This window comes from Anguilla anguilla, chromosome 19 (assembly GCF_013347855.1).
Source record: "Anguilla anguilla isolate fAngAng1 chromosome 19, fAngAng1.pri, whole genome shotgun sequence".
In the NCBI taxonomy this organism is placed as follows: Eukaryota; Metazoa; Chordata; class Actinopteri; order Anguilliformes; family Anguillidae; genus Anguilla; species Anguilla anguilla.
The window spans coordinates 16,195,708-16,212,086 of NC_049219.1; the positions used below are offsets into that span (position 1 = coordinate 16,195,708).

General features: G+C 51.1%; 1 protein-coding gene across 3 annotated transcripts in view; it reads left to right on the plus strand.

Annotated features, from left to right (window-relative positions):
• Nucleotides 1-16,379, plus strand: part of LOC118219398 (coiled-coil domain-containing protein 91-like) — a 74,225-nt gene that overhangs the window by 22,994 nt on the left and 34,852 nt on the right. For all 3 annotated transcript variants that reach the window (XM_035402551.1, XM_035402552.1, XM_035402550.1), the window contains exons 4-6: nt 3,860-3,978; nt 4,589-4,768; nt 5,386-5,490. In XM_035402551.1, the coding sequence (XP_035258442.1) occupies nt 3,860-3,978; nt 4,589-4,768; nt 5,386-5,490 (404 nt within the window). The remainder of the gene's footprint in view (nt 1-3,859; nt 3,979-4,588; nt 4,769-5,385; nt 5,491-16,379) is intronic.

The following is a 16,379-nucleotide window of genomic DNA, read 5'->3' on the forward strand; positions in this document are numbered from 1 at the left end:
AGTCCAGGCCTGCAGTTTATTTTACCAACCCAAAAGCCATCCCGCCTTTCACCTGCGGGATCACAGATCAGCTGCTGCAGTGTGCCCTCTGACAGCGGGTCACGATGTGGGGCACGCCCACCAGCCTTTCATTCGACCGCAGTGATCTGTCTGTCCTTTGTCCTGTTGACCCTTGTGACCTTGGAGGCCGGAGGATGTGCTTGTCTGGTGCCTTGTGATCATGTGTGATTGACAGCTCGGCCGAAGCAGTCTCTCGCCTTCAGTTGCGTGGTGGGCCGGGAGAGAGTGTGAAGGGTTACTGTACACGTGTGTGTGTGTGTGTGTGTGTGTGCGTGCGTGCGTGCGTGCGTGCGTGCGTGCATGCGTGTGTGTGTGTACGTGTGTGTGTGTGCGTGTGTGTGTGTGTGTGTGTGTGTGTTTTCAGACTCTGGTGCTGTGCCACGTACAGGCTGTGTGGTTGGGAGTCTCTCTGGACTTACTAGCAAAGATGTCTCACAGAGAAAGACAAATATCCCCACCCACTGACCGAGAAGCCCAGTAAATAACACATTCATGCCCAGCCTGGAGCGACGTGCCCCCCCCCGATGCAGACGTGTGAGTGGGTTAATTCACTGATGAGCGGCGGCTCGATTAGACGGATTACTCAGCGCTGGCGGTGGGTAGTCCAAACACAGCATGGGTGCCAGGAGCCCGGCTTTCCACAGTGCCACGCGTTTCACTAGCGGCCCAAACGCGCCGCGCGAAGGCGCTAACGAGGGAGCTAACGAGTGCGTCACAACAACCCGACCAGCAGGTTCCAAACTTTATTTTTTTGTCTTTCTTGCTCCCCCATGTTATTTATTTATTTGTTTTGTAAGTTCTCCTCTGGTAAAGCCTGTGTGTGTACTGTCCCACTGCTGCCCCCCTGGCGCCCCTCCTGTACTGTCCCACTCCAGCCTGGTACCCCTCCTGTACTGTCCCACTCCAGGCTGGTGCCCCTCCTGTACTGTCCCGCTCCAGCCTGGTGCCCCTTCTGTACTGTCCCACTCCAGCCCCCCTGGCGCCCCTCCTGTACTGTCCCAGTGCAGCACACTGAGAGGGTCAAGGAGGCGGCAGGGAGGACAGGGACTGGACAGGGACCACTTAAAAAAAGGAACATAAATACTAAAACGGTATTAATTATGTCCTCCCAGTGGTGTGGCGTTCCCCTGAAGCCTGGATCCAGCGGCTCTGTTTTCACACTGAGGCCGGTGGCTGCCTGACCCGTACCCGACAGGACCTGCCCCCTGTACCTGACCCCCGCCCCCCCACCCCCCTCCGGGGCTTTATATCTTCAGGAGCCATAGGTTTCAGGCCTCTGGCTTGGGGGCTGAATTTCTATTTGGCTACTTTTTCTTTTAAAAATTCCACGAAACATACAGCAAGTCGGTTCATTCATAATTCATTTCCAGTACGAATCGCAGCCAATCTTCATCCATGTTGTACTGTGGGGGGGCTGCATGGTAAGACAGTTAGTGCGTTTCTTAACTCAGAGTTGGAGCTGATGTTCATTTCTCTTCGCTGGAAGTGCTGCAGCTCTCGGCCAAAATAAGCCGTGGACTTCAGCGTATTATGGAGGAGCACGTTCATCTTTCGGGTTTGCGTTCTCTGAGTCCTGAGTTATGGTCATTAATGTGCTGTGCCATGGAAATAAAATCAGAAATGATAGCCCCTGGAGACGTTCTCCTTCACGCTTCCTCTTCATTTTTATGGGGCCAATATTTTTGAATTTTCTAAAAAAAACACAAAATCTATAACCAAATAAAATGATTTGGCAGCGTGCGATTGTGTTTTTTGCATATACTGTATAAGCAACAATGCTTTTTTTTTTTTTTTTTTTAAGTTAACTGATTAATTGAAGGAGGATGGATGGATTTACAGACAGGGTTGGTGAGGCTGGGTGCTTTGGGGTGGCTTGTGACCTTTCTGCAGGGAAACGGCTCACCTGTGGCTCTGTTCTGTTTAGGGCTGGGGTGGTCCTCTGTGCTGCTCCTGTGGGACGCTGGCAGTGCCTTTGAGTCATTGCTCTTGTGTGAAAAGGTTGCATGTTTTTTTTATTTTTCATGTCTTCCCAGATGAATATCTCAGAAACACTGGAGCCTCATAGGAAACCATGGTAACGCACTGTCGTGAATTCGGTAACGGGAACCAATCTGCCGGTAACGGCAGTGCTCCTGTCCTAATTCCACAGCTCCTGTAAAGCAGGTGTTGATTGGGTGAAATACCCTTCAGTGTGAGTTTGGCAGCCCGTGTCACATCCTGTGAGCGAGCTGTTCGTAGCGTTAGCGTAGCTTGTGATTACGCAAGGCCGTCGTTAGGCGTGGGGCGTGGGGGTCGACCCGGCATGTTTCTGACGTCTCAAACGCGCCTGTCTTCTGCGCTCTTTAGAAGTGTCCCGCTGGGGCTGTTTGATGAACCTGCCTGACTTAACGAAAGGTTGAAGAGTTCACCTTCAGTGTAAGCGCTGATACGTGCACCCTGCTGTCCCCCCCACCCCCCGCGCCCCCCCCTCGTGCACCCTGCCCCCTCCCTTCCTGTGCAGTCACGCGGACTCAGCGTAAGGACATAAGGATTTATGGACCCGCTGCAGACTGCAGGAAAAGGCCTCAGGACTCTTAAGGCTTTCCAGAATGCAGTCAGCCGTCACGTCTGCTGTCTTCTCCCCTTTCCTGGAAAGCAGTCTGAGCATTGTAACGCACGCAGTAACTTTATTAGCGACCCTAATTATTTATTCATCATAAAGAGCTGAGAGGCGGGGTTCTCCAAGGGGCTTGCAAGTGGAGTCTTTTTTCGGCGGTGGACAGAAGTGAATCATCTGCGGCACCGGCCCCTTCTGACCACCCCCACCCACCCGGCTTATCAGCGCCCCCCCGTGTGCCCCGCCCGGTCAGAGGGTCGGGAACGGGGAGCGCTCGCCCCCCAGATTTACCGCCTGAGCGCCCGTCCCGTAAATCTGCGCATTTCAGCGAGCCGGGCCGCCGAAACCCACCAGCGCCACGGCAACCACCAAAAATACTCTGCATAAAAAATATACTGTACATATAAATATATATAAATGTATTTTTCTCTCTCCCAGCCAGTGTAAGTATTTAGTGTGAAAGCTGAGACGTCTTTTAAAGGGGCTGTGTGAGGGGTTGTGGGTGGGGGGTTGTGGGGGGGGTTGTGGGTGGGGGAGGTGGAAAAGCGCCTTTTTTTTGTTTAAGGCACGTTTCAACAGGCTTTCCTTTGCCACACTTTCCTCTGTTTTCTTTTCTCGCACGTTTTTTTTTTTTCCAAGTGCACCCTACTTTGGGAACGGTGGAGGGTCGAGGGATCATCACCTCGTAAATTTACCCCCCCCCGCCCCCCGCCCCCCGCCCCCCGCCCCCCCACGCCCTTCAGCAGCCCCCCCAGGACTCCACGTGTGGGGAAAGCCTTCACAGTGTGCGCTGGCTGTGAAGCATGCTGGGTAATTGGCTGACAGATCATGGCGTTCGGCTCAACTGTACCGTACCATAGAGCTCACTGCCGTCTCCTAGAGCTGCAGTCCAGTGTTCGTCTCGGAGGACTTTTATCTCGACTGACACTGAGCCAACCTTATAATGAGGAACCGGCCGGGGCGTGCATGCTGCTGCATAGGTTGCTTGTTGACAATAATAATAATAATAATAATAATAGTAATAACAGAGTTCACTTTACACAGTATTTTGCTGTTTAGATTGAACACATTCATTTCTCAGAGCACTTGTTGCACCCTTCCTGCTAGTCCACAGTCAAATCAGTCAGCACTGTGTCCTGTTTTGTCTCTGTTAGATTTTTTAAAAAGATGATGTTCTTTCATGTTGGGGGGGTCGGGGTGTAGTTCCAGGGATGAAGCTGGCGACGGGGGCCCCCCCGGACATCCTGATGGATCAGCAGCCGTCCTATCAGACAGACTCCCTGGAGCCCGCCCCCCCCGGGACGCCGCCAGAGCAGCCTCAGGTGGGACCCACTTCCTGTTCCCTACAGGAAGCGCAACCCCGTCCTGCCCCACCCACTCCAGACCCTTTCCTGTCCGTATCTTCCCATCTGCTAGGGAGTTCCCATTCCGTCACTCTTTTCCTGTCTTGGTCGCTGGATGTCTCACTGTCTCTTTGATTATTGTTTTTTTTTTGATCCGCCCTGAACCAGCATCAGTAATGTTCCTGATTAATCCTCTCGTTCTGCCATTCTGAGGGTTCGCTGTCTGCCAGAAAATATCCCAAACGGACTTTCATCATGTCCAAATGTTGTTCTGCCGCTCCCTGTGTGAATCCCAAAGCAGTGATGTCACTCGTCCTGTCTTTCACAATCTCTCCTCTTGTTGCTGTCAGTAAATCCCTGGCCCTGTGTGTGTGTGTGTGTGTGTCCGTGTCTGTGTGTGTGTGTGTGTGTCTGTGTCTGTGTCTGTGTCTGTGTCTGTGTCTGTGGCGGTTTTCGGTGGGCTGCTTGAGTGACAGCCTTAATCTGAGCATCCTCAGTGAATGACCCAGTTGAGTTGATGGGTAACGCAGTTTGTTGCTGTGTAAACGGCTGAGGTTGACGTGCCTAAACGCGGTTGTGTCACGCGCAGGTCTCCCCTGACCCCGCCCCCGACAGCCCGACCACCTCCACCACGCAGCACGCAACTCCCGCCGCCGACTCCCCCGACTCTACGGAAGCCCGCGAGGCCCACAGCCAGGTGCAGCAGGTGGTGTGCAGCCTGCAGACGCAGCTGGCCGCCAGCGAGGAGGAGAAGGCCCGCATCCAGCAGGTCGGGTCCGGAGGCCGCTCCACTTACAGGGAAAAATCCCTCAAAAATGCACTCATGGTCTCATACTGTAACTCTCTTTGGCCAGTGAGTTAAATGAATGTAGCATAATTTCGTACATGTGCTTTTGGTGGTTGCTCTTGCTGGACCGCACGCGACCAAGCTGACGGATGTCATCCTGCTGTAATATTCATGCAGCAGTACCTGTGCTACGTAACTTTTAACCCTTTGAAGAGTAGGTTTTTTGGAATGTTTTTTTTTTTTTAATTTCCAAAATTCAGTGTTCTATAGAACGCCGCAGCTTCCAGTTACCAGTAGTGATTGTGACATCAGCATAAGAATGTTCACTTAAGAACTTTCTGATCACATATTTGTGATCTCACACCTTGTAGGATTAAAGCTGAATCTGTGTTTAATACATACACTCCTAGTAAAGCTGACATGAGCTGGTCTTGAGCTAGGACTGATGCATTCTGCTTTCCTACAGAAGAGGAATGCTTAACTGCAGTGTTTTCTTTGCGGGACTTGCAGCCGTCGGTCGGTGTGTGTGACTCACTGGAGTCCCACACCGGTTCCCTGCCGGCTGTGATGTGCGTCTTCCTCTGTCTCTCCCTGGGCAGGATCTGGAGGAAATGATGGCGAAGCAGGCCAGGATGGAGGAGCTGTTCCAGAAGGAGAAGGGGGCGGAGTCCGATCTCCACCGGAAGCGTTACGCTGAGCTCCAGGTAGGCCCCCGTGCTGGCCAGGTGAGGAGGCCCGATGGTGGCCTACATTAAGGGGACATTAGAGCGTATTTATTTTGGTTACTGCAGTGCAAACTTTCAGGGTTTGAAGCGGCTCTCCTGCAAATGAATTCAGTTGTGCTGCAGAGGTTACGAGTCACCCACGGACCTGAGTGGGACTGGCTCTGCGGTGAACTGCCGTTTCAGTGCTGTCAGAAGCACTGATGCAGAGACCATGGGAGCGAGCCGTCCAATCAGTGCGCTGCATTGCCCGTACCACATTACACAGATTACAGGTAAACGACCGTGTGTTGTGGTTACTGGAAACAGCCTTTAGGCTGAAAATTACTGCAGACAAACACAGGTAGGCCTGTATTTTGAAATGGAAAAAAAATATTTTGACTTTTTTTTTTTTTTTACCCGTGGGAGTCTGATTTTTTCTTGCTTGGCTTATAAAAGAGCACGGGTTTCAATGTCAAAATCATTATTTACGTTTCCTTCGTTTGAAAAGGACAAACGAGAGTGTGCAGTGACATCACAGGTACACTGATGTCACAGGTAATTACTGTACCTTCATGGCTAATTGACATTTTCTGCTGCTATTGTTGTGCTCGCCCTTTGATTCAGAACGAGCGTTTAATTGAGGCGTTTAATTGCCCTCTGTTTAAAATGTGATTCACTAAATCTGCACCTGTATCAGCATCAAGCCGTCTTTCCGTGGAACGCGTGGCAGTTATGGATCCATCGTACTGTTCGGCCCGGGGGACTTTAAAGAACTCTGAGTGGTGGTCAGGGATTTTCCTTCCAAGTGCTTTTTAAGGAATTTCCAGAAACTGCTTGCGCAGGGTGGTCAGAATGGCACTTTTTAAAAATTTATAACGGCTGAATTTAGCACTTTTTGGAATTTATAACGGCTGCCTGTTGGCCGACGCTGAGAGGTGGACGCAGAGTGCATCTTGGGAGTCGGGCTAAGATGGCCGACGCGCCTGGCTGTCCGCAGCCGGGGGAGCTGGACGGCCACCAAGGACAGCGCTTCGGTCGTAAAACCGGGCGCGGTTCGCCAAGTGCAATACGGCCCGGTGTCCTGCGAGAGTCTTCTGTGTGTCGTCACACGGACCGGGATAAACATTTACTCTGCTGCTCTGCACGGCAAGGGCGTCCTGCTGAGACCCGGCAGAAAAAGAAAAGTATAAAGCATTTTTTTCACATGATGCAAATTCCTTGGATGGCAAAAGAAAAAAGAACTAAAAATAAGAGTAGTGTTAGTTTCAGCACAGTAGAGTGTATGGTTCTTGAGATTAAGGCCAGAGACATAGAAACCAATGATTGTCGTTAGACACGTTTCTCCCATTGAAACCCCAGCCACCCACAGACACCTGTAGTTGTGCCAGCTCTCTGCTGTAGCCCTGTGTGGACTCTAAGGTGTTGGACAGACTGATTGGTGGTGGTTGGCTTTTGTGTTATATGCACTGTCTGCCTTTGGTGTCGCCATCGACTCTTTCCTCCCACACATTCTCCCTCCACACTCTTCCCTCCGTAGTTATGGGAGAGAGAGAATGGTGAGACGTTTCTCCGCTCTGCGGTAAGTTAAGAGGCTGTTTGTTTTGCAAACTGAACTCTTTCTTCTCACTGAATGTGGGCTTTTTTTGCATGTTCCTTGGGAACTGGTGGGTCCCGACTCAGAGTAAATATGCGGTGGTCTTGTGCGGACCGTCTGCGCTGGGAGTCACGCAGCGGCTTCGGGTCTGGGTCTGTCCTGTCTGTTCCAGCGCCCTGCGCTGAGCGCTGACTTCAGCGTTCCTTCTTCTGGTCGGATTAAACAGCGCCATGTTAGGATTAGTCTCAGGTATTATGTCAGTGCCCGAACGGCACACACGCACGTTTGTGATTGGCTCATCCCCCTCCGGCCCACGGTTACGTCACCATCGCAAACACGAGCTCTGGACCGGGACGTTCACCCCTTGTGGAGGCACGATAAACAGAAGCGATGTTCTGTGTTCCCTTTGGGTGTGCCCCCCACACACACACACACACACACACACACACACACACACACACACACACACACAAGAGAAGTGCCTCACGCAGGACGCCCAGATCTTGTGACGCTGATGGATGCTCACTCGCTGGCTTCTGTAATTCTCACCATCACTTTGGCATGTTCTTAGTTCTGATGACGCTTGTAATTACGTTCATTATGAGTTCCATCGTGGGTGCTGATGTCATTTGTTTGGTGATCCAAGATGCAGAAACTCTTTCCCTGTTCCCAAAACCCATCCCAAACCACACCCCCCCCCCCCCCAAAACACTTCCTAACATGATTTTTTCTTTCTCACTGTAAGCTGACATCTTTTTAGCATGAAGGTATAATTTACTAAAACATTAAAGTGTTGTCCCATTATGCAGTATGTTTTCATATTTATGTTTAATCAAGGAAAGATTTTCTTTGTTGGAATGCCATTATCCATTTGAGCAAAGTCTTTGAGACTTGAGAGTCTTTCTTAAAACATGAAAATGCTCAGAATAAAAGTGGCATTTTCGGGCTGATATTTGACGGTAAGCGAGGCCAGCTCTGGGGTTTTTTCAGCCATGGGAGTGGTTTCCTTTACGCTGCGTGTGCCAGTCTGAGATTCCCACTCGAATTCCGCTCCGGCTGGACGGTGTGGGACTGCTCCTCACAGCGACAGGCCTGATGGGTCTTATTTTACATGCGTCTGTTACTCACCCTTCTGCAGAGCGAGACTTTCAGCCCACGGCTCCTGACTCACTGTGTCATCAGAGATCCCACGGCCTCTCTCAAAAACACTCTCAGGGGTTCTCTCTGGTCGAATTCCCAACCGGACTTTTTCTACCGGCCCGCTACCTGAGGAACCCTCAGTTTAATCATTGTGTTTCCAGAAATGTTTTTTTGTTTTTAATAGAGAGAGAGCCTTCCTGTTGTATTTTTTCATTTTATTCAGGCAGAAGGAAATCAGAGAGCATTACAAACAGAGAGGGGATCACAAGTACAGAACGTGCCGTGGCATGGGGAATCAAACCCCTGGCCTGGGAATCAAACCCCTGGCCAGGGAATCAAACCCCTGGCCTGCGTATCAAACCCCTGGTCATGGAATCAAACCCCTGGCCTGCGTATCAAACCCCTGGTCATGGAATCAAACCCCTGGCCTACGTATCAAACCCCTGGTCATGGAATCAAACCCCTGGTTGGGAAATCAAACCCCTGGTCATGGAATCAAACCCCTGGTTGGGAAATCAAACCCCTGGCCTGCGTATCAAACCCCTGTTTGGGGAATCAAACCCCTGGCCTGGGAGTCAAACCCCTGGCCTGGGAATCAAACCCGTGGCACACTAGGCGGCTCTATAGAGCATCACTCACCCCATGGCCTGAGCCACACAGTTTCGTGCCGCCTTTTTTCTTTACAGATTAATTTGATCCGATGTGATTTGATTGACATTATTATACACATTTTCTTTATCATTGGCTATCCCAGGGCCCTGCCTTTCTCCTGCAGGAGGGCTTGCCAAATCTCCCCTAACCCACCACCTTCTTATTGAATCTGTCAGCCCACCCTTTGTTAAAACCTGGCCCCCGCGTAATGTTTAAATGTGGAATGATGATTCCATATGTCCAAAAAATATTGTCCCGGTCCGCTGGGCGGTGGGGTGTTCAGTTACACTCTCCCTTTGAATTTTCTCTTTCGCTTTTTTAAAGTTAATTATCAGCAGCCTCGTTTATAACCGAAGGAAAATCCGTTTTCTTTGATTCTCTGTCTGGAGGGGGGGGGGGGGGGGCTGTATGATGTGTTTTTGAAAATGCGTTTTGCAGCCCAACTCAGCTGCTCGTTTGGGAATCTGCAGGGAGGTGGTTGGGGGGGGGGGGTATGCAGAATGGACCTGGCACCCGCCCCCCCCCGCCCCCCCGCCCCCCGCCCCCCGCCCCCCGCTCTGGGGCGTCAGTCTCTGCACACTGGTACGTTTTATTTTTGTACTTCGTCATGTTAGCGGCGTCGAACATGAAAAGGTTTATGGCGCTCGTAAAGCTGGGCTGGCGGCTGCTCGGGGGCCGGGGGGGGGGGGCGCTGCGACAGGATGTGCTGCTTTATCACTTCCTGAAACGCGACACGGAGAGGAAAACGGGGGGTGCGCATGTCGGGGCCCCTGTGTGGCCCCCAAATTTACCGGTCCTGTTGTCCTATCAAAGCAGCCGGACGTTCTGATGCGACGTCCTCAGAAGCGGGGGTGAACAGTAGCCGCTGGCTGCTCGTGTGCTGTAGATGGCGGGCAGTATAGCGCACTTGATTTACACACGCGGCCCTCTTGCTTTAACAGCACCTCTGTGGCCCGTGTGAGGTGTATTCCCAGTACATAGCACCTCCTCATGGGGTCTCACCGCTTAAATATATACGGGTAACTAAAATCTAAAGTAAAGGTTCTTTTTTGCGTCTGGAATAATAAAAAAGGAGGATTGCCTGAGCCTTGATACTTAATGACAGAGCATGATACAGAATGGATGAACATGTTACGGAATGACTGAGTTTGGGACAGAATGACTGAGTTTGGTTCAGAGTAACTTGGCTGCAAATGCAGGATCAAAGGAGCTCCTCCTGGGGTTTGTGGTTTTATTGTCTCTGTCCCGCTCCGGGCTGGATTTAGGGCCGGGGCCCCACACACCCTGTCTCTCAGCACCCAGAGACCCGCACTGATTTACTGTGGGCTCTTTTTTTACCGCTCAATATGACTTATGGGACAGCAATAATAGTGCAGTCATTCATTCATTCATTCATATGGCATAGCAGAACATGCCCCCGCACCCCTCCCTCCAAGGGTGAGGCTGTGTCATATCTCCCTAAAAAGCCCCCCCCCCCCAAACCCACCTCTACCTACCTGTGTAATCCCTCCAGGTATTATTTTGACAGCAGCCTATTAAATCGCCAGTGCCTCCAGCCCCCCCCCCCCACCTGCACACTAGTGTGGGACGGCCAATGAATGGTCGCGTTTGTCATGTTCTCTTTATTTCTACCTTGGAGAGCGGGCTGTGGGGGTTTGGGGTGCAGGGGTTTTTTTTTGGGGGTGGGGGGGACAGAAGCCGGTATTCACGCAGGGTTTTGTTCCGCCTGGCTGAGAGAGGGCAGTCCTGCACACGTAGCTCGGTGGGGGCGCAGCGGGAGACTTTTGACTGACACGGCCAGCATCAGCACCCCCCCTCCCCCCCTTCCATCCGTCCTGCTCTTAGTTTTGGGGGGGGGGGCAATGTGGTACTCATTAGTGGGGCTTGGGGTTTTCTTCCGCCCTCAGGTGCCCAGCAGGTAGGGGTTGAGGGGTGCGGGGACCACCCCAGGAGCTGGGGACCCCTCTGCCCTCTCTGAGGGGGTATGGTGTTACATGACCGGGACGCCAGCTAACCTGGAGAAACGCCCCTCCCAGGACCCCTCTCTCTCTCGCTCTCTCTCTCTCTCTCTCTCACTCTCTCTCTCTCTCACTCTCTCTCTCTCTATCTCCGGTCGGTGTAAATCAGACCCACAAACACAGCAGAACTGTGTGGACAGGAGCCGCGGGGGGGATACCAGGGCAGCCAACGGGACAGTCAGTTCCCCCGTCCCCCTGTTTTACTGACCCTGCCGTTTACGCTGAGCTCAGCTTTTGTCTGACAGGCAAACAGCAACATGCGTACCTCTGTGATCACTTAACCTCACTTCACTCCATTACTGTAGGAAGCTCGAGTAACAGTGGGATGGTTAGCAAATGGAGGAGGAGTTTTCTTTTCTTTCTGTATTATATTCAGTTTTAATAGCCTGTAATGACAGGAAAAATACCGTAGTCTCCTGGGCCTCCCCTGCAGCTTTTAGTTTGCTGATTGACAGGACATGATCACCTCGATTTAGACTATTTCACTTCTCTCTGTCCTGTTTTTCCTGTGAAGGAGAGAGAATCAGGGTAGTGCCTTTTCCAAGTTTACAGCCTCTCTTGCGTACGTCCTGTAGGAATCGTGTAAAGGGTTTAATATTCTCCTATGGTTTCAGGAAAAAAACCAAACTGCCATGACTCAGCTAGTGGGGTGGTGAGTGTTTGTATCAATTAGAAGGAAATTCCTCCATTTTGATGAACCGTGTCTTAAAATAGCTCCTCTGGAGGACTCAATTTATTTATCCACACCCAAACTTGAATAAAACTTTCCAGAGATTTATGGATTTTCATCAAAATGAGCACACAAACTTAAAAGCACTGTTATAAGCACTGCCCTCTTATGGCGAAACCAGAGAACTGCACATTTTAAGATGTTCTCCGTCTGTTCTCACTCAATATTAAGCTTTAGCTCTGTTTCCATGTTAAATCTTTTATATTTGCAAGGGAGCTGCCCAGCTTTAACTTTAAGATACTTTAAGGGCAAATTCAGCTTAATTTCCTTTCGGGGGGGCGGGGGGAGGTGTGGGGGGGCGGGGGGACGTGTTGGGGGGGGGGGTATGGAGCAGGGCTTGGTCCTCGTCGGTTCAGAGGCTGATTAAGATGAGAGAATCGGAGCTGGCCATCCTTAAAGCCGTACGCTGCAGGTACAGGCCATGCCCTCCGTCATTATGTTTCTCCAGCTTACACAAATATTTAAAAGTTGCTTGTTTACGCTTCATTTTTTTTCTCGCCTCTCCCCTCGCACCTAAAACCAGCCTCACCCTCCCTCCCCCAAAAAACCGAAACACACACAAGCACTTAATTTCTGAATGACCTGTTAGTCTCCCGGTGACAGGGGCGTCGCCGGGGCGACCTTGGTGGGCCGGGTGTGCCGCTACAGACGGGGCACCGTGCCAAGGCCCGCTGGCACGGCCGGCGTCCCCGGTGCCCGTGGAAATTTCTGGAATCTGTCTGCGCGGCGCTGGCAGGGGCCCTGGTGCCCAGCGGGCAGGCCGTGTTGGCTTTGCCACCAGCTGCTTCTGCACTGAGGACCACGCTACTGAGAGACACAGCACACCAGAGCCCGGGACCGAGAGAGGGGAGGCCTGACCACACACACACTTACTGGTGCACACACACACGTAGGCACACACAAGCATGTACGCACTCACATGTGCACGTACATTGCATTCCCACACATGCATAACTCCACAGACTCTCCCTTTGCCCCGTCTCCCTCCGTCCTTCTCTCTTTCCCTCCTTCTCTTCCTCCCCTGTTCCTCCCGTTCTCTCTCTCTCTCTCTTGCCTGCCTGCACACGGGCGCGGTGGCCCAGGGGCAGCTCCGCTCCGCTCGGGGGAGAGCAACAGACACGCGCCCGGCGGGACGACAGAGAGGAACCCGGTGGGGTGACTCACCGCTGCCTGTAATCAGCGGCCTCAGCCTGGCGTGATCTCCGGCTTTGCCCCGCCCTCTTCTGTGGGGTGTCAGGAAGTCGGGGTCTTGGAGGATGTCTCTCTCTGGCCCGACGCACACACTCCGATCTGAACGCGCTCGTAGGTGAACCTGTCATGTGTTGAGTCATGTGACCTGGGCACAGACTCGTGCTGTGGACCCCGTGGACATGTTTGCGGTCATGCTTTTCTGACCACCTGATCCTGGCCACCTTAAAGGGCTCCTGTCTTTGCAGATTAATGACATTCTCTTGACAACCCCCTCCTGCACAACATGGCAGGTGATGTGCACTGGCTTTTGGGAAGGGGATAAACCTTGGAAGAATGCTGTTTGTTCTGGGGTGGGGGTGGGAGTAGAGGTATAGGTGTGGTTCTTCCCATTAGAGACATACTGAAAATTCCCGTACATCCCACTGTGACTAACTGCGGTGATGAAGACGGTGGAGGAAGTCGGGGTGAAAGGAATGCAGACCAATTAAACGCTGAGACCCAAACAGAGGGGGGAGGGGTGTAAATGCTCACGTATGGGACCAGGAGGCCCGTCTCCCTGGTTACACAGCACCTGCTCATTGGGTTCATCCTACACACTGAGGAGAATGTTCTTGGGTGACATTACTGTTTTTCTTTATTGTGATGTCACAAAAGAATGAATTGACACAGATCCCTGGAAACCCAGCTGACCCTTTGTAGAGTAGGTTTTTTTGGAATGCTTTTTCAAAGTTCTACAGAACGCCGTTGCTTTCAGTTGCCAGTGGCGATGGTTACATCGGCATTCCAATGTTCCGCTCAGATCATTCCCATCGCATGTTTGAGATCTTACACCTTAAAGGGTTAAAGGACTGAGCATCTGCAGGAAGTGGCTTCAGTCCTCTGCATGGGTTGGCAGATAGCTGCTGCATGTTTGGGGCATGTGTTGTTTTTGATGGATGATCTCTTTAGATTCATTATTTGTTTTTCATTTTCTCTCCCAGGTTTGATGGGAGGGAGCCCCTGTCTTTAAATATATGTTTATATCGCCTCAATACATCAAAAACCCAACCATACTTGATATTATAGAGATCAAATATTGGATTTATCTGTCTAGTCCTCCATGCTTTTCTCGTCTTGTCAGTGTCCATTTTTCCCATTTACAAAATTTGCGTTGTGTGATTAGGATTTTGTTTTTTTCTCCTCAAGAAAAACAAGCCACTAGTGAAGCTGAATGTATCGATACAGGCTCTAAATAACACCTTTGTGTTAGTTAAAATGGCCAATGGTCTGTCGCGTGCTCCTTAAAACCTTGTGTCAGCGCTGCTTAAAAATTTATTTTTCATTTTCAATTTATGCGTTTTTTTTCCTCCCCCCAGACTTTTAAAGCCCGAGACAGATCCGCCACCCAGTTTTCTGCACACTTGTTGCAATTTGTCTGCATCACACCAGGGAGGGGGAGGGGGTGGGGGGGTGGGGAATCAGTGCCCGGGTTAGAGGGAAAAGTGTTCCCTTCCACTGTCCCAGACGTGCATCACCCCCCCCCCCCCCACACTGGCAGCTAACAGGAGCATGAGGTCATGTGTTGAGATGTTGAGCACTGGGTGTGTAAAAGCCGTCTAGGACAATGAGGTTGAAAAGGCTGCACATTTCTCCCCAGGCCCGGTGCCTTCTGCCCGTCTGCAGGCTGGGGGCCGCACATCGCCACAGTTCCCTAAATATCTCACTGCGCCCTGCTTGAGCCTGTCCCACATGTTCCGCTCCTTCTCTTCTGGACACAACATGTTCCTGTCTCAGTTCTCCTTCCTCTTACAACGGGGGAATCCCACCGAGGCTAGAAGAGAAAAAAAGTACATGGTTTACAAATGTACTATTTATTCATTGAGAACTAGCTTTTAGGCTATGAAAGTAAAAAAAAAAAAAAAAAAGTGCCTTTCACTTTGTAAGAAAACACTACTCCAGATTCAGATTGTTTTTAAAAATAAAACTTTAATTGGGGTGTAGCCTCAATTGTTGTTTAAGAAATGGACTGTTTTCATGAAAATGTTTTATGAGATTTGGGAAGCTATTCATAGATGGTGTGAAGAAGAGGAGCACTTTGCTTGTTTTGTAAAAAACAAAAAAGAAACGGATGTCAGACTGCTTTTAGTTTGTCGATCTTTGGGGACGTGCTGCTCTGATACCATTTTAGCTGCTTCATTTCCTCTCCTTGTTCCTCTGCAGTGCTGTCTGGTATTTTGGGTGCAGGGCCAGACCCAATCGGGTCTCTGTGGATGCTGGTAATGGTTTGGGAAACGCAGAGCAGGCCGCACCTACAGCATGAGTCCACCAGCAGCCCCATTAGCTCTGCCACCGGGCCCTGTGCTACGGAGACACAACGGCACAGCAGAAACCATGCCGTTAGTACGTTAGCACGGCTCTCCCTCTCCTCTGCTGCAGTCACACCGGGAGGCTTCACTTCCTGGGGGGCATTTATGCTAAAGCAGCACACTGACTTTTTAAGGAGTAGAAGGGGGGGGCGAGACCACAAATAGATCAGCTGGGAGTGCTATTGTTTTCTTCTAGACCGCAAACAGATCAACAGGAAGTGCTTTTGTTTTCTTCTAGACCACAAACAGACCAACAGGGGGTGGGTGGGGGGGGAAGGCATTCATGCTAAAGCAGTGTACTGATTTTTTTGAAGGGGCGGGACAGAGAGAGAGAGGGAGGGAGGGAGGGAGGGAGGGAGGGGGCGAGACCACAAACAGATCAGCAGGGAGTGCTGTTGTTTTCTTCTGGGCCGCAAACAGACAAACAGGAAGTGCTATTGTTTTCTTAGAGGCTTTGTCGTTTGGGCAGACTTGTCTTGTGCAGTGGTGGAGTGAAAGCAAGAGTGAGAATGAACAGGAGCGGGAGAGAGAGAGAGGGGGGGGCTTTTGAAAGGGAAAAAAAGGAAAAGAAAGCCCTTTGATTGCTAATTCATTGCCTGCTGCTGAAGGAGGAAAGTGGGCCCGGGGAAATTGAGATTTATTTCGGCGGTGATGCCGGCTGTGTTCTTTGGAACGAGGCGCCATTTTGTAAACGCAGCGGCGTGCCGGTCGCCTGTGGCCCGGTCGCCTGTGGCCCGGTCTCCGGGCTGAAGGGTGTTTGGGCTCGCGGTTTCGTAGAGACCTGTGTGGCTGGAGAGGAGAGGGGCGGAGCCAGAGCCGGGCTGTGGAAGTGCTGTCTGACAGCGCGGCGGCGTTCAGCCCGGGGAACACAGCCTCTCAGCCGTCTGCTCTCACACCGGCAAATTCTGTTTTTGGTGTTTTCTGTTTATTTTATTTTTTGCCTTTTATTGTTTTTCTTGCTCTGGATGTGAGTTTACTTTAATGCCGTTCTTAAGGAAGTTGTCAGAACCGTATTTTAATAATTTTTTTTTATTAATGTGTGTGTACTTATAAAAAACAGTGCTTTGCCCTCTACAGACAGTCAGTGCATTCATTGAACAAGACTTTATATATTTTTTATAGGTAAATGTGTCTGGCAAAGCATTGGGAAATGAGTTTGCTCGAATCCGTGGAACAGTGCTGGACTGCACACCTCTCATGTCACACACGTGGTGCCACAC